Source organism: Euleptes europaea, chromosome 5 (genome assembly GCF_029931775.1).
Source record: "Euleptes europaea isolate rEulEur1 chromosome 5, rEulEur1.hap1, whole genome shotgun sequence".
NCBI lineage: Eukaryota > Metazoa > Chordata > Lepidosauria > Squamata > Sphaerodactylidae > Euleptes > Euleptes europaea.
The window spans coordinates 18227021-18251982 of NC_079316.1; the positions used below are offsets into that span (position 1 = coordinate 18227021).

The 24962-nt window shown below is 46.2% G+C and overlaps 1 protein-coding gene and 1 non-coding gene across 2 annotated transcripts in view; both read left to right on the forward strand.

Moving 5' to 3' along the window:
• The first annotated feature begins 3688 nt into the window (after positions 1-3688).
• The window catches only part of SPATA16 (spermatogenesis associated 16), a 171165-nt gene continuing 149891 nt past the window's right edge, over positions 3689-24962 (forward strand). Inside the window, exon 1 of the mRNA XM_056850184.1 lies at positions 3689-4288. Within this exon, the coding sequence (XP_056706162.1) occupies positions 3689-4288 (600 nt within the window). The remainder of the gene's footprint in view (positions 4289-24962) is intronic.
• TRNAA-AGC (transfer RNA alanine (anticodon AGC)) lies at positions 13032-13103 on the forward strand. The gene has a single exon. It is a non-coding gene; the product is annotated as a tRNA-Ala (tRNA).

The following is a 24962-nucleotide window of genomic DNA, read 5'->3' on the forward strand; positions in this document are numbered from 1 at the left end:
TATTTATTTATTGGTGAAATGACAACTAGGCCAAATCATGGTAATAGCCAGGCTACTCCACAACCCCAGACCTCTTCAGTAAAATATACCCAGCTTTTCCTTGGCTCCATGTTAAGAGAGAGCAGTACATTGTCTGCTCCTTGCTGCCCCTGAAATAGCATGTATTGTTAGCTGTGAATCTTTCCCAGGTAGCTGGGAATCTTTCTCCAGCTTTTCAAATGTAACCTTCAGAGGTTGGGAAGGTGATACCTCCAGCTAGGGGGAAGGGTAGAGTTGCCAGCTCCGAATTGAGAAATACCTGGAGATTTTGGGGGTAGAGCCTGAGGAGGGTGGGGTTTGGAGAGGGGAAGGACTTCAATGTCATAAAGTCCAAATGCCAAAGTTGCACTTTTCTACAGGGAGACTGATCTCTGTTGCCTGGAGATCAGTTGTAATAGCAGGAGGTCTCCAGCCACCACCTGGAGGTTGGCAACCCTAGGGAAGGGTCAGAGGAATGGCTTAGAGCCAGTTCAGTTTGAACTGATTGAGAAGACAGGTACAGGAAGAAAATCGGAGAGCCATAGGTTGGTTTAAGGTGAAAGGTATTGAGGCTCTTTCTGGAAATCAGATGCAGGGCTTGTGGATTTGAATCCTGTTATGGTATAGTATAGTATATCTTCTTTCAGATAGTTTATTGTTCATATTGTTCTCTTTAATTCTGTAAACCCTAGTCCTATGGCATTGTTCATGGATTGTCTTATGCTGTCTTGTTTTATATCCTGTGGTTTGCTTTGAGTCTCAGTGAGAAAGGCGGACTATAAATGGATAAATAAGAGCCACTGTCTGGCCCAATTATTTTTAAAAAAATCTAAACTAAAGGCTGTGATCTAAGACAGTGAGGCCCCCAAATTAATTATGCATTGTGTGAAAAAGCATTTCTTTGTATCTGTTCTGAAAGTACTGCCAACTGACTTCATTATGGGGGATCGCAACAACTTTACAACACTACTGGGCATTATGAGAAAGAGAGCGCATTTCTGCCATTGGACCCCACTACCCATTGTCCGTAGCATTGCAAAACATCACCTCTGTAACGCACAGCATTTATTACACAAACCGCCTGACGATGCAAACAGCATTCACATTTCAGTTTTGCGAGAGGTGTGAACAACTGCCAAATAATAATGCAGAAATGTTAAGACAGCAATTATTCCTGTTTTAATGAGCCTCTATTAATGACAGATACTGCTACAGAGATTACAGTGGGAAAAGTTTTCCTAATTAATTGAAATTGAAGAATTAAAAGAGAAAAAACCAATTGCATCTGCCTCCCACATGGCTGGGTTCAGTTCATGTGGAGAATGGATGTTGGGTGTTTTCACGCAAGTGAGCAGTCTCCTTATAACAAGGCTTCTTATTCCATTTTGCTTGCTTGCTTGTGTATCCCAATCACTGTACATAGCCCTTTACATAAGGTAGGTCCCTGCCCTGAGGAACTTGCAATTTGCATTTCAACAGGAAGGGTGAGAGGGAATGGTTATTTTTTTTATAAAAAAAAAACCCCAACAACACACAAATAGTTGTGTTGATCTGTAGAAAAAGGTTAGAGATGGTGCCCATGTTTGAGGCTTGGTTTATGAATTTCCTCAGCTCATAATGCTCAGTTGCATTGCACGTCAGGTTCCTTTGCCCCAAAATCCCTATTAGGTGGTTAGAGAAATAAACAGCACAAGGCTCAAGGTTACATACACAGATATAATATATCAATACATAAGCTTAGACAATATATACAGTCACCAAAAGTTCATGGCAAATCGACAGTCCAAATTAGCTTTAATCAGGGTGGAAAAGACTAACGCCGTCAAAAAGGTCCCAATCCACCAAGAGGACTTCTAGCAGGTAAGACCGAAAACTTGCAGATCCCAGCAGAGTGGTGAAAACTGGCTGCCCGCATCGGGAAAGCTGTGCTGAAGCAATAGAACTTAAGTTTTCGGTCTTACCTGCTTGAAGTCCTCTCGGTGGATTGGGACCTTTTTCATGATGTTAGTCTTTTCCACCCTGATTAAAGCTAATTTGGACTATTGATTTGCCATGAACTTTTAGTCACCGTATATATTGTCTAAGCTTATGTGTTGATATATTATATCTATGTATGTAACCTTGAGCCTAGTGCTGTTTATTTCTCTATCCAATACAATTTACAGCACAGGTGTTTGTTTACTTGGTTGTAACCTCCAGGTGGTGACTAGAGATCTCCCACTATTACAACTGATCTCAGGGTTACGCCAGAAGTGCTGGCAACGCTCTAGGTATCTCTATTGTTTCCATAGAGTTTTCAGAGGGGAATTGCTAGAGCATCCTGCGCGCACTCACACGCGCACAGAAGCTGCCCCTCACAGCTACATGGATGAGGCTCCGGACGGAGGTCAGGAAGGACTGTGCACCCCTATTATTTGTGATATCCCACTTTTCTTCTACCATGGAATTCAAGGCATCTTACAAGAGGTCTCCCACCAAAGTATTGATTGGACTGAGACTTCTTAGCTCCAGAAAGGTTGATGTTTCATGGGCCTTCATACCATACCATTGTAGTGGTAGTGACTTGACGACTCTCTCCCTCTTTGTGTACATAATATCTTACATAATTTGTATAGGCCTCTATATTCAAGATTCAAATATATGAATTACATTTATCTCCTGCCCCTTCTACCGGGACCTCATAGTGCTGTACATCAAAGGGCGTTTTATATGTTTCTCACGGCAAGTGAGCAACATAGGTTAGGCTGACAGATAACTTACTAAAGCCACTCAGTTAGGGTTGCCAGGTCCCTCTTCTCCTCCAACGGGAGGCTTTCCCATGTAAGCGTGTGTGCACACTCGTGCGCGTGCCGACGCATGCGCATCACTTTCGGTTTAGAAACGGAAGTGCCGCCTCGCAAGGGGCCTTATACCTCTTAGTTTGAGTGGTAAAGCGGCCCTTTACCACTCATCCTAAGAGGTATAAGGCCCCTCGTGAGGTGAAACTTCCAGTTCTAAACCGAAAGTGACGCGTGCTGTATACACACGTGCGCGCTCATTTGCCCGCCGACACTCAGGTGGTTGGTGGGCAGAGGGGTCAATTGCCGGGGGTTTGCCCGCCACCAGTGGGCACCTGGCAACCCTACACTCAGTAAAGATATTTTTGAGACAAAACTCAGTGTATAAGCTTCCGCCATATTCCTCGAAGCTCCACAAACGTCATGGTTGGATTTGAACCTGGTTCTTCATATTCCGAGACCAATGCTTTAACCACACCGCCACATACATTTGCTAACCTGAGAAAAATTAGAAACAGTAAAATAAATAAATGTTCAGAAAGTAAAAAGGAAACCCTAGTGAGTGTCAGGAGTGGGTAGGCTATTATTATAAGACACAGGAGTCAATACTAGAACAAAAAAGAACTTTTTACAATACTTGCTATATAATAGCTATGCTTATTTTCCTACACACAAAAGGGGAAACAATTCTGGAGCCTTATTTTTAAAAGTACCCTGCCCTTTGCGAACTATAGCTGACTGTTGACTTCAAACGGAGCCCGTGAGAGTCAAACATAATAACACACTTGCTTTGCATTGTTTATCTCTCTCACACACATCCACACACACCAGAACTATAAACTTTCCCAACTTTTTTTCTCCTAGGAAATTGGAGCCTAGGTTGTTGATGAGTCATGGCGTCTGCCAACAACCCCAGTTTTGAGAACATCACAAACGAAGGCTGCCTTGAGGAGGTGACTGCTGAGGAGCCACATTTATCGGCACACGGACAGAATGATGTCCCGGAAGCTTTGCAAGAGGTTAAAAGCCCCTCCGGGGGAGCAGCGGTGGAAAACGTCACGGAGAGACTAAAAGCAGGAAAGAATGTCAAGGAGAAGCAAGGCAACGATTTCGACAGGCCCGGCCTGAAACGAAAGTCGGAGAGTGACAAGAGGCCAGCTCTGAGAAAAGAGACGCGCCCGGTGGAGCCAGAAAACCAGCCCATCACGCTGCTTCTCTCCCACATCCCTCTAAAAAGCCTCATGGAAGTGGAAATGAAGCTGGTCTACTTTGATGAAGGGGATGTCACCTATGAATTTCTGGAGCCCAACGCCTCCGCCGGCACACAGCCAAGCTGTCCAGAAGCTTTAAGCTTAGATTCCCTGAGGCTGTCTGACTTGAATGGCCCGCCCCAGATGGACAAGTGGCTTCAGGTGGCCTTAAAGGACGCCAGCACTTGCTACCAGCAAAAGAAGTATGCTATGGCGGCAGGACAGTTCCGAACAGCACTAGAGGTAAGAACATAAGAAAAGCCCTGCTGGATCAGACAAGTTGCCCATCTACTCCAGCATTTAGTCCATCTAGTCCAGCATCCTGTCTCACACAGTGGCCAACCAGTTACTCTGGCTGGTAGGCGGTTTAAAAACAACAACAACAACAACAACCAAAAGTATTAGGTTCATTCATGGGGGAAGCTGAAAATGTTGGGTGGCTGTGTTGGTATGTTGGCAGGGTCGGTATGTTGGTAGGGTTGCCAACCACTAGGGTTGCCAGGTCCCTCTGCGCCACCAGTAGCAGGTTTTGGGGGCGGACCCTGAGGAGGGCGGGGTTTGGGGAGGGGAGAGACTTCGGTGCCGTGGAGTCCAATTGCCAAATCTCTATCGGCTGGTGATCCGTTTTAATAGCAGGAAATTTCCAGGTAGTACCTGGACACTGGCAACCCTACCAACCACCAGTAGGTATCTCCTGGGATTACAATTGATCTCCAGGTGACAGACAGAGATCAGTTTACCTTGAGTAAATGGCCAATTTGGAAGGTGGAATCTATGGCATTATATCCCATTGAACTCCCTCCCCTCCCAAACCCTGCCCACCTCAGGCTCCACTCCCCAAATCTCCAGATATTTCCCAACCCGGAGGTGACAACCCTAACCACCAAATAGGGCCTAGAAATCTCCTGGAATTACAACTGATCTCCAGACTACAGTTCACTTTTTTCTGGTATTTTTGGGGCTCAGGTTTAATAAACCCAGAAATTTTCAAAACAATCAGAAAAATCTGAATAGAAGGGATTTGGCTTTTTCGAATAATCAAAAAATTTCAGGTTAATTAAACCCCAAACCCAAAAAATATGTGTCACAGAGCTAAATGCTTGGCTGTGTGGAGTCCAGCATTCAGTCCTGGGCAGCCTACTGCCTCCGAACTCCACGTGGAGTTCAGAAGTAGCAGGCAGCGGCGATCTGTAAGCTGGGCTCATCAGGAATAGCCTTCATCCTCCAAAGCTACCATTTTCTCCAACTAGATTCAAGTTCAGTAGCACCTTAGAGACTAACAAGATTTGGGGGCATAAGCTTTCGAGAATCAAAGCTCCCTACATCAGACACAAGTTGGAATGAAGATCACCGAGTTCTTATATCCCCGTCACAAGGTATGTGTGGGGGGTAGGGTTGCCAGGTCTGGGTTGGGAAACACCTGGAGATTTGGGGGGGGGGACCTGGGGAGGGTGCGGTTTGGGTAGGAGAAGGACCTCAGCAGGGTACAATGCCATCGAGTCCAGCTTCCAAAGCATCCATTTTCTCCAGGGGAACTGGAGAACTCTATCGTCTGGAGATCAATTGTAATCCCAGGAAATCTCCAGCCACCACCTGGAGGTTGGCATCCCTACTAATGTGTCCACCACTCTGCAGAGAGGAGGCAGCAAGCTACTGAATTTTGCAAGCCTGCCAGTTGCTGTGACATCCCAAGTTTTGACGTTGCCTCCCCTGTGGACCAACCGGACGCACGAGCCTTTATTTCCGTGCCATTTTCTGTTTCCTTATGCTGTTTCTTTCCTCATTGATTTTAAACGTTATTTTTGAATCAGCAGCAGGTAAGAGGCAGATAAATGCTTCACAGATTAAAACAGACAAATTGAGATCGCCGGCAACTAAAAGAGAGGGAGCCGCAAAATGTGGGGTGTGGGGGAGAGAAGGGCCCTTCCATATCCGCAGCTGCCTTGTCCTTCTCCGATAGACTGTTCTATAACCTTGGTATCACGAATGTGAAGGGCCTGTCCCTTTCAGCCACCATGTTCCCCTCTCTGGCATGCCGAACGAGGCCTTTTATTTATCATCTTTTCACGTGAAAAGTGCCTCCTGAGATAACCAGTTCCTTTCCAGTCTGTGCCGGCGTTTCAAAGTCAAAAACCAGTGCCTTAAACTGAGCTTGGAGCCTCACCTGCAACAGCCAAAAGAAGCCCAACCCTCCCTCACCCCCCCAGGTCAACAGGAGAGGCAGAGAGATGGCCGAGTCTTCTCAAGGGACCTTAGCAGGAGTCGAAAATTTACACGCATTGGGTGTGCGTTGACTGGAAGTCAGGGCTACTGGCATTTACAGGAAATGCCCCGATTTCTTTGGTGCTGCCAATCTGATCTAATTACACTGGAAATCCCTTCTATCATAACGCTGTAACTCCTACTGCACTGTGGCTCGTAATAATCACATAATGGGCCAGGATTTAGGCGTAATCAGATTTTAGCTTCCCTGTCATGTTTCCATAACGCTGCTATAAAACTGACATAATCACCAAAAAAAAAAAAAAAAAAAAGCACCCATTATTTAAACATCTTTATCAGATTGATGTATGGCAGCCCTCCCCCCCCCCTCTCTCTCTGTGTATGCGTGTGTATAAAGTATCTCTATATATATATTAATGAAAAATAACTGAAATTAGATTACCAGTGCTGGGAACAGGCTATGATAAACTGCTCATGTGCAGATTCAGCCTCAGTGATATGCCGAGCTTCGTTAATCATCTGCGACTGGCTTGTTACAGTTTCAGCACTCTGAAGCCAAAGTCCACACCAAACAAAGGACCACTGTAATGCCTAGGGTTGCCAGGTGCCCAGTGGTGGCGGGCAAAACCCTGGCAATTCACCGCGCTGCCCGTTGACCAGCTGAGGATCGGCGGGCAAATGTGCATGCGCGGGTACACACTGCACACTGCGGGTACACAGTACACACTGCAGCACATCACTTCCGGTTTACAACCGGAAGTGCCACCTCGCGAGGGGCCTTATACCACTCAAACTCCCAGTTTGAGTGGTAAAGGGCAGCTTGCGATGCGGCACTTCAGGGTATAAATGCATCGCAAGGGGCCTTTTACCACTCAAACTCCCAGTCTGAGGGCATTGTGTGCGATCCACTCAGCTCTGCCCCAAAAGCCTCCTGCCGGAGGAGAGGGGGGACCTGGCAGCCCCAGTAATGCCTGTTGAAGGAAGCACCTCCATAATTATTACAGGTGGGGCTGTGTCCAAACTCCCTAGGTCTCCCCCCAGTCTCCATGGTAAACACCATAGAGATTAGGGGGATTCCTAGACCGTCACCCAAAAACGACGTCACTTCCAGGGTCGGACGCCATTCCCTGCCCCCGTTTCCTCCCGCCATGACCATGAGCAGCAGTAGGCAGGTGAGCACAGCGGCAGTCAAACACCCTCTGGGGGTGGGCAGCTGGCAAGCCTTGTATGAGACAAATGAAACTTTTCATTAGAAGTGGATGGTTTGGGTTCAAAGGAAGAATATTTCTGTGGTACCTAGAAATAAATACCTAGGATTACTTGAGGGTCACATACCCAATAGCATGTACCTCATATTCCCCCTGACTGCATTAGAGGGCGTCATGAGGGAGAGAAGCATCCACCAATGGTCTTTGTAGACCAGCTGCCACTTGGCTATTCTTCACAGCTCTCCAAACTGTCTCCTGCCTCAGCCCTTCCACAGCCCTTCCGTCTGGTTACCGTGATAGGAGTTATCTGATCAGTGGTGCTTGGGTGTTCTTTTTACTCTTCCCTTCCTGTCCCTTTTCTGTATTATATTGTAAGCAATTTTTTAAAAAAATAATAATTGTAAACTGCTTTAAATGCAGGGGTGTAAAGGCGGTATATCCATTTAAAAATAAACATTTCTGCTGCCTCTTTATGCCAGTAACACCTAGAGAGAGAGAAATGTCGGATAGAAACATACAGCTGGAAGGGACCCCAAGGGTAGGGTTGCCAGGTCCCCCTAAGGCACCAGCATGAGGTTTTTGGGGCAGAGCCTGAGGAGGACAGGGTTTGGGGAGGGGAGAGACTTCAATGCCATGGAGTCCAATTGCCAAAGTGGCCATTTTTTCCAGGTCAACTGATCTCTATTGACTGGAGATCAGTTGTAATAGCAGGAGATCTCCAGCTAGTACCCGGAGGTTGGCAACCCTACCCAAGGGCCATCTAGTGCAACCCCCTGCATAATGCAGGAAATTCAGTTACTTCACACACACACACACACACACACACATACACACTCACACACACCAGTGAACCCTACTCTGTGCCCGGAGGAAGGCAAAAATCTTCCAGGATCCCTGGACCAATCTGTCCTGGAGGAAAATCCCTTCCTGACTCCAAAGTGGTGATCAGCATTACCCTGGGCATATAAGAAAGGGCCACAAGGGTTGAGCACCGACTCATCCCTTCCTGCCCTCCCTCTCACGATCTGCCTAGTATCATCATCCCCCACATTTCCTCTTTTCTCTCTAGGGGCAGTCCAGGAAGTCGGGTGAGGAGGAATGTCATCCCCTCACACGTTATATTTCTTTGTATTTTACCGAGGAAGAGAGATGGGATTCTCGCCTTTCGCGGCCCCTGCATGGCCCCTGCATGTCTGGTCCTAGCCTCAGCGAAAAGAAACCACTGACCTTTGCCACACGCAAACACTCCAATTTTTCTAGATGGCAAATACTGCATAATACTTCAGTGACTGCCAGATGAAGTGTGTAGGATGTGAACAAGCCACTTCTGACATCTAGCCTACATTTTCAGCGTTTGGCAATTAATCCCACAGGGAGGCGACATTTGAAAAGCCCTTGTGTTTTCCCTAGCACTTTTTAAAGCACATCCAGGCTGCTGGGGACTTGGCATTTACAGCTGCATGACCAGATTCTTCTCCGTACAGCGGTTCATGTTGCCATGAACCGTAAATATGTGCCGCAGCATCAGGCTGTCGCCCTCAAAAGGGAGCCAGCGGGGTGTAGTGGTTAAGAGCAGTGGTTTGGAGCGGTAGACTCTGATCTGGAGAACCAGGCTTGATTCCCCACTTCTCCACATGAGCGGCGGGAAGAGAAGATGCTGTGACCTACTCTCCTTTCTGAAACCATCTCCATTTTTTGCTTAGGCAATGGGTTACCAACTTTCAGGTTGGGCCTGGTATACTCCCAGAATTACAACTCCAGGTGACAGAGATCAGTTCCCCTAGAGGAAATGGCAGCTCTTGGCACTTGGACTCTATGGCATTGAAGTCCCTCCCCTCCCCAAACCCTGCCCTTCTCAGGCTCCAGCCCCAAAATCTCCAGGTATTTCCCAACCTGGTGCTGGCAACCCTAGCTGCAAACCCGAAGAGAGGTCTGCACTGTTATCTGTTTTGTATCTGAAAGTTGAGTCAACGGCAGCTTTGGAAGGTGGTCTGTATGCTATCACTACCTCATGGAACGTCCTCCCCTAGATTCCGCCCACTCCAGGCACCATCCCCAAATCTCCAAGACTTTCCAAACCTGGAGTTGGCAAACCCTAAGGCACACCTGAGGTGTTCTGTCCCTTTCTCCTACCCCTTTGCCAGATCACCTGTTCTCCATGCCAGCTCTGAGTAAGCGACATATGATGAGGGAGTAGAGGGCCCTGGGATTTGTCACCTCTCCAAAGAGCACAAGTGCACATGAACACATTAAGCCAGCATGGTGTAGTGCTAATCTGATGAACCGGATTTGTTTCCCCAGTCTTCCACATGAAGCCAACTAGGTGACTTTGGGCTAGTCACAGCTCTTAGAGCTCTGTTAGCCCCACCTACCTCACAGGGTGTCTGTTGTGGGGAGGGGAAGGTGATTGTAAGCCAGTTTGATTCTTCCCTAAGTGGTAGAGAAAGTCGGCGTATAAAAATCACTCTTCTTCCTCCATTGGTCTATGAGGGTATGGTCTACTCAGACTGGCAGCAATTCTCCAGGGTCTCTGGGTAAATATATTTCACATCATCAATGGACTGACCCTTTTTAACTGGAGATGCAGGGGATCAAAGTTGGGACCTTCTCCACGCAGAGCAGGTCCTCTTCCGCTGAGCCATAACTGGCACGATCACTCTAGGGATGCCAGCTGCTAAGTGACATCAGGCAAACTCCCAGTTGTGCCCCCCTTTAGCCACCTGAGCTCAGTGGGGCAGCAGGGTCAAACAGGGGTGGGGGGTAAACATTGGATGCAGAAACCTGGAAGTGGCACCACCATGTTGAAGGATGCTGCAGGAATTCCCCCCAATCGCTACAGTTTTTTTAAAAAAATATGTGTTTATTTTTAATATTAAAAGGGAAAGGGAAAAGGGAAGCACAGGGAAAAGGAAAACAGTCCAAAAAAAAGAAAGTACACGGAAAAAAATTATTACATGCATGTGTTTGTGTTTCGCAGTACATGGTTCACACATATCCAGCTTTCCTACCTTAAAGAGATAGTCAATAAAGATATCAAAATTTAGTATCAATTCTATCCTTCTAACATCTTCTATGATTAATCTTTTACGTATTGATAACAGAGTTTTCAGTTTTCATAAAGCAATTCATAATGTTGATTATTGTTTGCTAAATTGGTCATTTTGGCCATGATTGCAAATTCAGACAGCATTTTCCTTCCATTCTTCAACACCTGATAGGGCTGTCGATTCGGTTCAGCCCGAACCGAAAAACAGCTGAATTTCCCCTGATTCGTCGGTTTTTTGGTTCGGATTGAACCGAACTCAAAAAAGGAGGGGGGAACGGGCAGCCGAATTCGGCGAGTTCGGGGTGTTCCTGAATAAATTCGGCGAATTCTGGCCCTTTAAACAGATCTGTGCCTTCCAGCTTCCCTGAAGGCGCGCGGGGGGCCTGTTAAATAGATCTGTGCCTCCTGGCCGGGAGGCGCAGATCTCTCCCCCCCCTGCCGCCGGGGGGGGAGACACAAATCTGTTTAAAGACCCCCCCCGCGCGCCTTCAGGGGGCTTCGCTGAAGTCCTGGGAAGAGGGGTGGGGGATCTTTAAACCCCTCTGCCCTGCCTGCGCACAGCGCAGAGGGTCTTGACAACTCATCCCCCCTCTTCCTGGGAGTCCTGGGTGAGAGGCGCAGATCTGTTTAAAGGCCCCCCCGCACGCCTTCAGGGAAGCCCCCCGAAGGCCCACGGGGGGCAAATTTTCCCCCGAACTCCGGATCTCACCCGAATTTCGGGAATCCGAAGGGGGGCAGTTCAGAGTTCAGCACGGCCCGAATTTAAAAGGGCCGAATTTTGCCAAAGCCGAACTGTACTGAATTTTTTTTCAACAGCCCTAACACCTGGAAGTGATATCAACTTCCATTTTCCAGCTAGAACGGTTCTAGCAGCTGTTATAGCATATTTAAACAGTTCTCCAGATTGCACAGGCAATTTTGGTGGAACAAAGCCCAGCAGCATGCTCTTAGGGTCTAAGGTGAATTTTAAATGAAACCATTTCTGTAACTCATTTACTACAGTATTTACCATAGAAATGAGTACAATTCCTAGAACATCGCTCAATGTGGTGATGTCACATCCTGGTGACGATGTGGTGATGTCACATTCACTCGGAAGTGATGTTGCTGCACTGTATAATGTCTTTTCCCCTTGCCTGGCCTCCAAAGGTCTTCTGGGGAGGTTCCAGGCATGTGGCTGGCAACTCTAGATGACACCTGTGTCAAAAAATCTGAGAGGCACGTGAACACCTCACAGTTTAAACTAGCTTTCACCAAACTCTCATATTCTTTGCACTGAGCTGGTGTTTACTGCAGGAGAGCCAGTGTTTTCCATGCACACAACCTCATTCCTTTGGGTTTTATATTCCTCTCTTCCCACCTCAGTGCTCAGGTGTCCCACTTTAAGAAACCCGGCTCTCGAAAGGTGCATCTTGGATTTGCACAGTTGCTCGCGGCTAATTCTCATTACCGTTGTATCTCTGCTGTTTGAAACAGCTTAAAATGTGTATTTTGTCATTCTGGGATACAGTGCTCCCCAGAGGCTGTGAAATGGCCTACTTGTGTGCGTGTGTGTGTGTGTGTGTGTGTTTATCAAACTGTGTTCTCCATCTCAGGACCAAAACGTAATTAGCTACTGTAATTTACCCCAAGAGGTAAGGTTTCCTCAGCACCTAAACCCAACAGAGGTGATAGCTGCATTCCTGTGCAAGCAGACTACTGCAGTCCTCATGCTGGAAACTCGCATGGCTTTGAATTGCTTGATTTATTCCTCTGTAGTTTCACATTGACTGACTACCTTGCGTGCTCGCTGCCAAAGGATCTCTGTTATCGGATGAACCAGAATTGTATGTTAAAATCACAGCTTCTCCTCGTAGGAGCCTACGTTCCGACTTAGGTTTGTTAGCAGGTCTTGCTCACAGTGCCTTCTGTCCAGATAAACCACACAGCTTCTTCTAGGGCTTGTGCTTTCTCGATTGCAGTGCTTTTCTTTTATTTAATGCCAACATATTTCATTCCCTTTGGTATTATATAACTGTGGCATGTGTGTGTGTGTTTCTTTGTACCAGTAAGCCATGGTCCCTGAGCCATGTGGCTTAGTAATGAAGCATCAGCTTTGCATGCAGAAAGGCTCAGGTTCAATCCTCAGCATCTCCATTTAAAAAGATCGAGCCAGCGTGGTGTAGAGGTTAAGAGCAGTGGTTTGGAGCAGTGGACTTTGATCTGGAGAACCGGGTTTGATTCCCCACTCCTCCTCCAGCTGGGTGACCCTGGGCTAGTCACACCTCTCTTAGAGCTCTCTCAGCCTCACCTACCTCACAGGGTGTCTGTTGTGGGGAGGGGAAGGGAAGGTGGTTGTAAGCCAGTTTGATTCTTCCTTAAATGGTGGAGAAAGTCGGCATATAAAAAACAATTCTTCTTCTAATAGCTGATGTGGGATGTGGAATGGTACGGTATAGCCCAATCTCATCAGAAACTAAGCTGGGTTGGTACTTGGATGGGAAAGACTCTATAGACTCTATATGGGGGAGGGGTTGTGGCTCAGTGGTAGAGCATCTGCTTAGCATGCAGAAGGTCCCAGGTTCAATCCCTAGCATCTCCAGTTAAAAGGACTAGGCAAGTAGGTGATGTGAAAGACCTCCGCCTGAGACCCTGGACAGCCTCCGCCAGTCTGACTAGACAATACTGACTTTGAGAGACCAAGGGTCTGATTCAGTAGAAGGCAGCTTCATGTGTTCATGTATACCGAGGAAGACTCTACGAAAGAAGTTAATGGCAATCCACCTCTGCTTCATTTGCCTCAAAAACCCCTTGCTGGGGTTGCGACTTGACGTCACATACATACCTGTGATGTGAAGAACCTCTGCTCAAAACCCTGGAGAGCTGCTGCCAGTCAAGCATACAATGAGCTTGGAAGACCCATAGTCTGATTCTGTATAAGGTGCTTCTTGTGTTTGCATTCAGGCTTTGGAATATTTTCTTGGAATATGTTGTCATGGGAACAGAAAGGACGGACGGTACCAGGAGGCAATGAATATATGGAAGTCTCTATGCAAATAACTTAAGGTTGTGCAACGTGTGAGTCACCAACTGAACAAGTGGCTGGTCACTGCAGGGCTGCCTATAGGGTTGCCAACCTCCAGGTACTACCTGGCGATCTCCTTCTATTAGAACTGATCTCCAACCGATAGAGATCAGTTCACCAGGAGAAAATAGCTGCTTTGACTACTGGACTCTATGGCATTGAAGTCCCTCCCCTCCCCAAACCCCGCCCTCCTCAGGCTCTGCCACAAAAACCTCCCTCCGGTGGCAAAGGGGGACCTGACAACCCTATCAAGTAACCATCTTACATGGCTTGTGGGCTGTACTAGGCCACATGTGACACAAGCACTGGATCTAGTCTAGGGATGCCAGCCTCTGGGTGGGACCTGGCTCCAGAATTACAGCTCATCTTCTGAGTACAAAGATCAGTTTCTTTGGAGAAAATGGATTTTTGGGGAGGGTGGGCTATGACATTGTACCCCACTGAGGTCCCTGTCCTCCCAGGGCTCCATCCCTAAATCTCTAGGAGTTTCCCAACCTGGATCTGGCAACCCTACCCCCATGCCCTGCCAGAGGCCAGGGGGGATCTGGCAACCCTGATCTAACACCTAGCACAATATATAGGATTCCAAGTATAATGTTGCTAGCCCTGTTTAAACATGCTTGCAGGTTAGCCGGAAGAGCAAATATTTATGTACAATGTATCTACCCTTATGATTTTCTGAGGCCCTGTATGCCCAGCTATACTTTATTAGAAGTTTGTGACTTGATTTACAGACAGGCTCTCTGATATTTTATCGTCAATGTAATTCCATTTCCCATTTGTATTATATCATGGGTTATGTAGTCTTAGAACAGCCTAACAATCAATAGTTCTCGAGCATGATAGCGCAAGTGCATATAATCTCTGTTGCCTTGGTGATGGCAATAAAAATAGAGCCGTTTCTAGATAAAGCACAGCCAATTCCGTGAGCAATGCAAATTTCTCTAAGCCCCAACTTTTCTTGGAAGCCTATTATTTATCTACAGAACCCCTATATTTTGACAAAATCTTTTTTATGTGGAATTTGGTTGGCCTGCTGGGTAGTATGTTTGCCACTTGTCTGGACCAGGATAGCCCAGGCTCTCCCAATCCCATCAGATCTTGGAAGCTAAACAAGGACATTCCTGGTTATTAACTGGATGACCACCAAGGAAATCCAGGGTTGCTACGGAGAGGCAAGCAATAGCAAACCACCTCTGAATGCCTCTTGCCTTGAAAACCCTATGGGGTCACCCTAAGTCAGCTGTGACTTGATGTAAAAAAAAAGTTGCCACTTGCGTGTAGCTGATTTTGAAATCGTTTTTGTAATGTTCCTAGTAGGGGGATCACATGGGAGTTGCTCATGCCATGCTTATATCCCACAAAGATGCTTCTGGCACAAACACTGTACATTTTTTTAAATTAGTGTGCAAAATGAGGGAGGGTTGCCCCACGTAGGGCAATAGAGAGAAAGCGCAAGATGCCACATTTAGAATGCTAAAACAGGAAGTGTCGATACGGTTGCCAACTCCAGGTTGGGAAATACCTGGAGATTTTGGGAGTGGAGCCTGGGGAGGGTGGGCTTTGGGAAAGGAAAGACTTCAGGGAGGTATAATGCAATAGAGGAGGAGGAGGAGGAGGAGGAGTTGGTTTTTATATGCTGACTTTCTCTACCACTTAAGGGAGACTCAAACCGGCTTACAATCACCTTCCCTTCCCCTCCCCACAACAGACACCCTGTGAGGTAGTTGGGGTTGAGAGAGCTCTTAATAGAACTGTGACTAGCCCAAGGTCACCCAGCTGGCTTCATGTGTGTACGAGTGGGGAAACAGATCCAGTTCTCCAGATTAGCCTCTGCCGCTCATGTGGAGGAGTGGGGAATCAAACCCGGTTCTCCAGATCAGAGTCCACTGCTCCAAACCACTGCTCTTAACCACTACACCATGCAGGCTCCACCCTTCAAAGCTGCCCTTTCCTACAGGTGAACTGATCTCTGTGCTCCGGAGATCAGTCGTAATTCCATGAGCTCTCCAGGCCCCACCTGGAAGTTGGCAACCCTAAGTGTAGGCATTTGCACTTCCCGTGTGCCACAGGAAGTGTGCATCCAAAGCTGCCCACAGAATTCTCTTCAACTGCAATAAAGAGGCCTTATTTGGCTTGGCTGTAGCACTGGGAATGGTTAGCAAGATGTTGGGGGCAAGGATCTCTTGACAGCCAATTAATTATACTGATAAAGATGGTATACAAATTCTAGAAAGGTTTCCTTGTGCCATAAATCTCTTCCAGAATTAAATTTTACACTCTGTTGTCCTGAAAATAATCTCCTCCAGGTCATTAAACAAACAAATGAAGTATGTTAATGGCTGGTATGTTACTTTAAAGCCTAGAAAGAACTCCAGCAGTATGGCCGTCTGCACCATGCCGAATATGGTGTTTGTCTCTGAGATGTGAAATGAAGATCTCAAATAAAGTGTGATTAATTCACTAGAGGGCCGTAGAGATCTCTTTTCATGAGCTGGATTAATTCCATAACCCACAGATGGTCATTATGGGCTCTGCGATGTGATTGTGAAATAAACATAAGTGTCACTCTGGGTTTTTTTTATTGCAGCCTTCATTTTAGCTTAACTCTTTGAAGGGATGTCTCTAATTCAAAAAGTTAAGTTGCATGCACCCAATCCACAGCCTCGCGCAACGCACAAAGGAAGATTCTAAACGCATGGATTTCCTGAGACATCTGTACATAGGATTGTCAAATGCCTGGACGAAAATGCCCTGCTTTTTTTTACTAGAGGCTTAATAGAATATCATTTACTAGGTGATCTCATTTCCCTCCATGCCATGTAAAGCTTCAGCTGCCAATTTCCACACATTAAACCTCTGTTAAAAGGACATTTTTCTCCAGGCCAGTTGGGAACCCTATCTGTATTACCCTGGGTGCAATGTAGGGTTGACACATCTTAACTTAGACCCCCGACAAGGACAGTGGCGGAAGCTCCACTACAGTGAATGGGGAAATACCCTTATAATGTAGGCAACATGCTGCCCCCTCCTGTCTGCCTCTTTACTTTCATTAACAGACAGTCCAGGGGATGGCAGACTGCCAGCAATGTAGTCAATCAGAATCTGTCTTGTCTTTGTTTAACACAGCATGGCTGGCAAGCAAGTCCCTCCCCACTGAGGCACACAACTCTTTTAAACCATGCCCATTAGTTCATTGGTTCTTGTGGGTTATCTGGGCTGTGTAACCGTGGTCTTGGTATTTTCTTTCCTGATGTTTCGCCAGCAGCTGTGGCAGGCATCTTCAGAGGAGTAACACTGAAGGACAGTGTTGCCAGGTCCCTCTTCACCCTCTTCGGAGCAATCTGAAAGGCGGGGGGAATGCAAGCCTCAGTTTTAAAAAGCCTGCTCAGAAAGAGCTCCGAGGAAACAGGAAGCATATGAATCCCGGCCTCTTTACACGCTGCTTTGTAATTGGCTGTGAGCGAAACCAAGCTTGCATGTCCCCGCTTTGCCTTATCCATGGGGATTTCACCCAGGCTGAGTTCAGGGGAGAGGGAAGAATCAGGTTAATAGAGGGATGGGAAGTCCTGGGGTTTGTGAGGGCTGAGAGTGAGGTCATCTCTAATGGATGGAAAAATCATGCATAACTCCAAGAAACAACCAAGACAGACCGGGGCAAATGTGAGTGAAAGTACTGAGGCGGCAGACCTGTAAGAGTTAAAAATTGAGAAATATTATTAAAAAGCTCCAAAATCAGAGGGCCTCTGGAGGAATATATTTAGAAGTTAGAAACAGACAGTAAGAGGAGCCAAAAAGAGATTACTGTTGAAGCCAGACAGTGTTGTTTGTTGGGCTCAAGGTTGACTAGGGTACAGTACCCAGGCATAAATGACCAGTTTTACTGGGTAGGGATAGGTAACCATCCTTATGGCTCCTGGAGCTATAAGAATCCATTGACCAGGCTTGTCAATCACTCTTCCTTCCCTGGCAAGGAGGAAGAGGAAGGAAAAAATGGACTCTGATGGAGAAATTTAATGGCTACCAAGACCCAAATGAGCTATTGTAATGTCTCTATAAAGCTTTTCCCCACTGTTTGGCATGCTAGGGTTGCCAGGTCCCCCCTCTCCTCCAGTGGGAGATTTTTGGGATTGCATGTGCATGGCCGTGAGCAACGCGATCCCGTCACTTCTGGTTTACTTCCCGAAGCACTGCAGTGCAACGGGACGATTTACCACACAAACCCCTATTTGACTAATAAATTATCCCTTTGCACTTCAGTGCTTCCAGAAGTAAACCGGAAGTGACATGATCACGTTGCTTGCAGCTGCGCACGCATGTGTGCAATCCTTGCTGTGAGCCAGCCGATGGATTGGGGGGCAATTGCCAGCCATTTCAAGACATTTGGCAACCCTATTGCCAGCCCAGAGACCCAGTGTCACTTTCTGTGCAAACCCAGAAGTAACATTGGCACAACACTCTAAGATCCACCCAGGGCGTGTCATCGCGGTGTTGGTGTGACACTAATTCCCCCTTCCATTTGGCTTTTGCTGCTCCACCGGGGTCGGTAGGATCAAGAGAAGAAGAACTTGTAAGCCTATCAGAATCAACCCTATATAGGGTTGCCAGCTCCCGGTTGGGAAATACTTGGAGATTTTGGGGGTGAAGCCTGAGGAGGGCAGAGTTTAAGGAGGGAAGGTACTTCAATGGGGTATAATGCCATAGAGTCCACCTTCCAAAGCAGCCATTTTCTCCAGGTGAACTGATGTCTATCACCTGGAGATCAGTTGTGATAGCAGGAGATATCCACCTGCTACGTGGAGGATGGTAACCCTAACCCTATGCAATACAATAAATCCAGGGCTGCTGGTGAGTTGTGTGTGTGTGTGTGTGTGTGTGTGTGTGTTTTAATGTACTAAAAGTCAGGACATTTAGCCCTGTCCCTTCAAACCCAGGAAGAGGAAGTTATTTTCTGTCATGAAGAGAGGAAATCCAGAACAGCAGTAGCAGAATTCTATCTTAGGGCCAAACTGAACCTGACAGAGTCCTCGAGGGCACCACAAGGATGCTGTCACCATTATAAACTGTTTTGAAAATGCTGCTAGAGTAGAGTTGCCAGTCACCGGCGGGAGGTTTTTGGAGCAGAGCCTGAGGAGGGAGAGGCTTCAATGTCATAGAGTCCAATTGCCAAAACAGCCAGTCATAATACAGAAAGTTTTAAAAGTACAGGAAGTTAATTGACAGACAAATCTTTTCTTAACGGAAGAGGACTACACTACCAATTCCTTTTACAAAACTCAGGGATTACACAAAAGCTAGGAAATGCAAACTAAGCCAAGCCAGCAAGCGCTCTGGCGACAATCATTGTTCATTGTGTTGATTGTAATACACAATGATTGCTGTGCAATATTTGCCAGCTTAGTTGGCATTTCCTTGCTATTGTGAGTTTGAATTTTGAAGAATAATGGGTACAGCAACCTTAACCCTTAATGGGGTAGGGATAGGGGAGGTGTCATGGCTCCATGGTAGAACATCAACTTTGCATGTCAGAGCTCCCAGGTTCAATCCCTGGCACCTCCAGTTAAAAGTATCAGGTAGTAGGTGATATGAAAGACACCCCCACCCCCGAGACTCTGGAGCTCTGCTGACAGTCAGAATGGACAGTACTGACCTTGACAAACCAATGAGCGGACTCAGTATAAGGCAAGTTTGTGTGTTCGTATGACATTTTGTCAATTGAGGCTACAGTATTAGACCCATTGAATGTGGTGTGACTTACATGTTTGTGTGCATTGTAATACTTAGAACATCAGAATATAAGAAAGGCCATGCTGGATCAGACCAAGGCCCATCAAGTCCAGCAGTCTGTTCACACAGTGGCCAACCAGGTGCCTCTAGGAAGCCCACAAACAAGACGACTGCAGCAGCACCATCCTGACTGTGTTCCACAGCACCCAATATAATAGGCATGCTCCTCTGGTCCTGCAGAGAATAGGTATGCATCATGACTAGTATCCATTTTTACTAGTAGCCATGAATAGCCGTCTCCTCCATGAACATGTCCACTCCCCTCTTAAAGCCTTCCAAGTTGGCAGCAATCACCACATCCTGGGGCAGGGAGTTCCACAATTTAACTATGGGTACAGCAACCTTCTTCTTTTTTAACTGTTTATTTTCCAATATATAGTTAAACAAAGGGCAAGCAGGCTTAATTTCAAAATACAATAAAACAGTAAACAACAAAATCAAATAACAATGGAAGTTGCAGCAAAAACACACAAAACTACGCCTACAGTAACAGAAAAAGAAAAAAACTAAAAGGGCAGGAGCCCTACAACAGCCAGACACTGCAATTGATATTATGGTTAAAAAATCCAAGCAATTCGGCTCTGGCCCCAGGGTGGGGTGGGATGGGGGAGACAGGCAAACCACAACGAAGGTTCCAGCATGAAATGGACTGACACTGCCGATGAACCACAGCACTTCCAGAGCTCATGTGAACATGCAGTCAGAATAATCAAATGGTCAGAACCCACAACCCATGGTCAAATAGTCAGAACCCACAACTGCTATATCTACCATGCTCTCTTATGGTGTGGGATGGTACAGCAACCTTCTGTTAATCAATTATAAGTATTCTGTTGATCAATTATAATTATTAATAACTAATAGCACACTGAAAATGTGTCAATGTACAATGCAGAGGACCATAAAACAGGTCCACGCCAAAGCAGCTTACATCTAAAATTTGGCAACATGCCTATTGATGAGGTCATATCACACAGGTGGACACACATGAACAGAACCATACCTTCTGATATGTAGGTCCCAGGCCGTTAACGTTTAAAACTGGCACCTTGATTGATCCCACGCAGCTGTATCCTGTACTAGCTGAGCTTTTGAGTTGTCTTCAAGGGCAGTCCCCATAGCGCCTATTGCCTTAATCTAGTCTGGAGGTTACCAAAGTGGCCTTGAAAGGAAAGCAACAACAACAACTTGTACCCTAAGAGCAGTGTGGACGTAATGCAACGACAGTGCTGCGAAACTGCTGTAACACAGCACTGCTGACATGAGGCATTCCAGCAACTACCATTGCTGGAAAATGCAGCGAGGCAAAACATTCTGCACTGTGAATGTCTAAAGAGGAGGTTACCGGTCTTTTCCAACAGCATTTGTAAAGGTACTCTGCCACTGGGAAAAGTGTCATGATTTTTTTTTAAAGACTGTAACATTTACTGTGCATTCCTGAGGGGGGGGCGAGTCCTCTTAGGAGGCGGCGTGACCTCGCCGCCAGCGTAAGTGTGACTAATCACACAAGACGCACTTACGCTGGCGGCAAGGGCAGTTCTGCCAGTGCCCAGAACAGCGTTGCTGTGCCTGCTTTTTAGCTGTTCTCTATGGGGTGAAAGGCCTCGTTCAACAACAAAAAAGCCACAAATTGTTTTTCGGCGAACGGCTTTAGGAGGAGAAGAAGAAGAAAAAGAAGAAGAAGAAGAAGAAGAAGAGTTGGTTTTCATATGCCGACTTTCTCTACCACTTAAGGCAGAATCAAACCGGCTTACAATCACCTTACCTTCCCCTCCCCACAACAGACACCCTGTGAGGTAGGTGTGACTAGCCCAAGGTCACCCAGCTGGCTTCATGTGTAGGAGTGGGGAAATAAATCCAGTTGACCAGATTGGCCTCCGCCGCTCATATGGAGGAGTGGGGAATCAAACCTGGTTCTCCAGATCAGAGTCCACCGCTCCAGACCACTGCTCTTAACCACTACACCATGCTGGCTCTCAGAGGAAGTAACATACAATGGCAGCCACTATCTTCTTGAGGTAGGATCGGGATGACAGAGTGAGAGAGCTCGCCTGCGCCTCCTCCTCACCGTTCCCATACGCCGAATCTTGGGAATGCATGGTTAGTACGTTACAGTTAAACACAAACCATCTAAATGAATATTTAATTTTTAAAAGACGAAATGTGAACCCATGCATTATCGCCATGGAACTATCACAATATTTTAGACGGTGAGGCAAGGAATTGATTTCCTCCCTCCTCTTCCTTCACTGCTCCTTATTCTCTTTTATTGCTCTAGCAGGTATTAAAAAAAGAGAATTAGCAATGTTAATTTTACAGAACTTCGCTGCATTGTGCAATGGAGTCAGATTGGTATGTAACGATCCACCACCACACCACTCACGCATCTTACAGCTGAATTTTGAATCTATGCTTTTCGTTATTTTACTTACATGCATCACCCTTGGCATAGCAGGCAGGATAATGTGGTTATTTGTCCATAGGGTTGCCAACCTCCAGGTGCTAGCTGGAGATCTCCTGCTATTACAACCGACCTCCAGCTGATAGTGATCAGTTCACCTGGAGAAAATCGCCACTTTGGAAATTGGACTCTGTGGCATTGAAGCCCCTCCCCTCCCCAAAACCCACCCTCCTCAGGCTCTGCCCCAAAACATCCCACCAGTGGTGAAGAGGGACCTGGCAACCCTGTTTGTCCACCAGAAATCCTGCTCTGTTCTCTCACTCTTTGCATGAACTGCTATGATTTGTCTGGCTTCCCAAGCGGTATTCTCCCCTCACCCCCTGCCCCGGGTATGTGTGCTTGCGTCTGAGCATGTGTGTGTGAGTGTCAGAGGAACATTTTCTCACGCCTTGCAACCACGTACTCAGATATACCCACAATCTCCCCATAAAGAAATACACAGAACAGATTGGATGGTTTATAATTAGGCCTAATTGATGCCCCTGTACATTTGGTTATTTTAACCGCTTTGATCGTCTCTCTCAAGCTCAGAAATATTTCCCTGCTGCTCTGGAAAACGCTAATTAATTAATAATTCCTAACTTACCCCACAAGGTGTCATTTACACTTCATTAAAAGGCTTCAGTGATTGGCTCAGGAGTTGTTGCTGGACTACCAAATAGAAGGGTTTTTGACTAAAAGCAAGGGCTTTTCCAGATTAATATTCTATTGCACGATAAATGCCATGTTGTTGCATGGTATCCACACACCACACATTAATCCCTGACCCAATCTAATGCATTTTATGTAAATATGGTTGCCAGGTCCCACTTTGCCACCAGCAGGAGGTTTCTGGGGTGGAGCCTGAGGAGGGAGGGGTTTGGGGAGGGACTTCAGTGCCATAGAGTCCAATTGCCAAAGCAGCCATTTTCTCCAGGTGAACTGATCTCTATCCGCTGGAGATCAGTTGTGATAGCAGATCTCAAGCTAGTACCTGGAGGTTGGCAACCCTATATGTAAATAAATTATATTTTCCTAGCCCAGAAATAGGCTGTGGGAAGTTTGGGGACATAGGGGCCACTTTGTGAAAACCCATCAGTCTCAGGGGCCAGTCACTCTCTCTGAGCCCTTCTTCACAGGGTTGTTAGGAGAAAATGTGGGATGGGAAAATCATGTACATTGCTCTGAGCTACTTGGAGGAAAGGTAGGATAAAAATGTATGGATAGCAATCACAGCTGCTGCTGGGTGCCGTTTTTGCTCAGTTTTTACCCATGAGTAGGGTTGCCATGTCCCTCTTTGCCACCAGCAGGAGGTTTTGGGGGCGGAGTCTGAGGAAGGCAGGGTATAGGGAGGGGAGGGACTTCAATGCCATAGAGTCCAATTGCCAAAGCGACCATTTTCTCCAGGTGAACTGATCTCTGTCACCTGGAGATCAGTTGTAATACCAGAAGATCTCCAGCTAGTACCTGGAGGTTATACAAACAAAGATAAACCTGTGCCAGAATTAAGATATCTTAAGAAATTGGCAGCATGAAGGCTCACATGTAACTAATAAGCAATGCTAGAAGTTCAAAAAAAATATTTTTACTGAGAGGCATTGACTTCATGCCGTGGCAAAACAAACCTGCTGCAATACACAATTTAACAAGCAATGCTAATACAAACAATACTGTAACAGTCAGGCAGATTCAAAGGGAAAAACAAAGGCAGCAGTCCAATTTCAAAGCGTGCCCCAAAGTCATGTAGAATACCCGTAGGTAAAAGTCCAGGGCTGGGTCACAGTCTTGGCAATGTTGAATTGTAAGAACAAAGAAATACACAAGTCATAAGGTCCAAATATAAACCATTAGGAGATAACAAGGAGGACGTGTGACCAGTCTTGCACGTTTCGAACAGCTTCATCAGCTCATTCCATAATTAATAGGGACCAGCAATCATTGAACCCAGATTGAGTCGTGTATAGCTGGTAAATGACCGTCATGCTATAAAAAACATATATCAAGCAGAATGCTGTAAGTATTAAAGATCAACATTCATCATTCCTAGAATTAATATCATAGAATTCTGTCTCACCCAGGGAATTACGTTCTATGCACCAATTGTTTAGTGACGCATTCCTTCCTTCTAGAGCGGTGTGTGTGGTAGTTCCACTGAGGCTGAAATAGTTGAATTGTCCAATGGTTGGCTTGTACGTGGAGTGAGCTAGTCAAAGAATCTGCAATTTTTAAAGAGACAGTGTTCTCATATATGACATGCATTTAAATGAAGCAAGAGAGATTGAGTTCATTGTTGAGACCTTTAGGAGCCAAGTTTTGAAAAGTGTAGGTCAGGCGCATTTCCTGTTGTAATAGAATTTTCTTGGCATCTTGCATTGCAAAAGGTCTCGGTTTGTACTGCCATAGTACAAAGAATAACAGGTCTGTATCTGTGTGGCGATGAGTGATATACTGTTGCACCAGGAGAGCTTCTTGTGTGCGTGCCCAAATGCGGGCACGGTGTTCACCAATTTTTAATCTCACTTGGCGGGATGTGCAACCTATGTACATCAACCGATAAGGGCAAACCACAGCGTAGACCACCATGGCTGACCCACTGTTGCTAAATTGTTTAAGAGTGTAGGTAAAATTTGATGAGCTCACTTTTTAATGGGCAAGCTGAAAGGACACATGGAACAGGATCCACATTTGTGGTGTCCTGTGATGTTGATTTGTTCACGTTCCTTATGCATGTTTATTTTAATTAGAAGATCCCTAATGGATTTTGTTTTTCTCACGCCTAAGATGGGTGGGAGATGGCATCCTGGGATATTTTGAACCAGGTGCCAATGATGAAGCAAAATTCTTCTGATGTCATAGGACAGGTGTGAGAACTGTAGAGATGCTACAGTGCCATTTAAAGAAGTAGCTTTGGCCACAGGTGTTCCTAATAAAGAAGAACGATCCCTGTTCTGTGCTTTGGTATGGGCTTGTAGTAAGATATGAGTGGGATAACCTCTCCTTTGTAAATTTTTCTGGAGGTTTGTTGCAGCGTCTTGAAAATCCTGATTGGAGGATGAATTGTGTTTCAGACGGAGTAACTGACTGTAGGGTAAATTTCTACGTAGATGTAGGGGATGATAGGAAGAAAAATGTAAGTTGCCCCCACAATT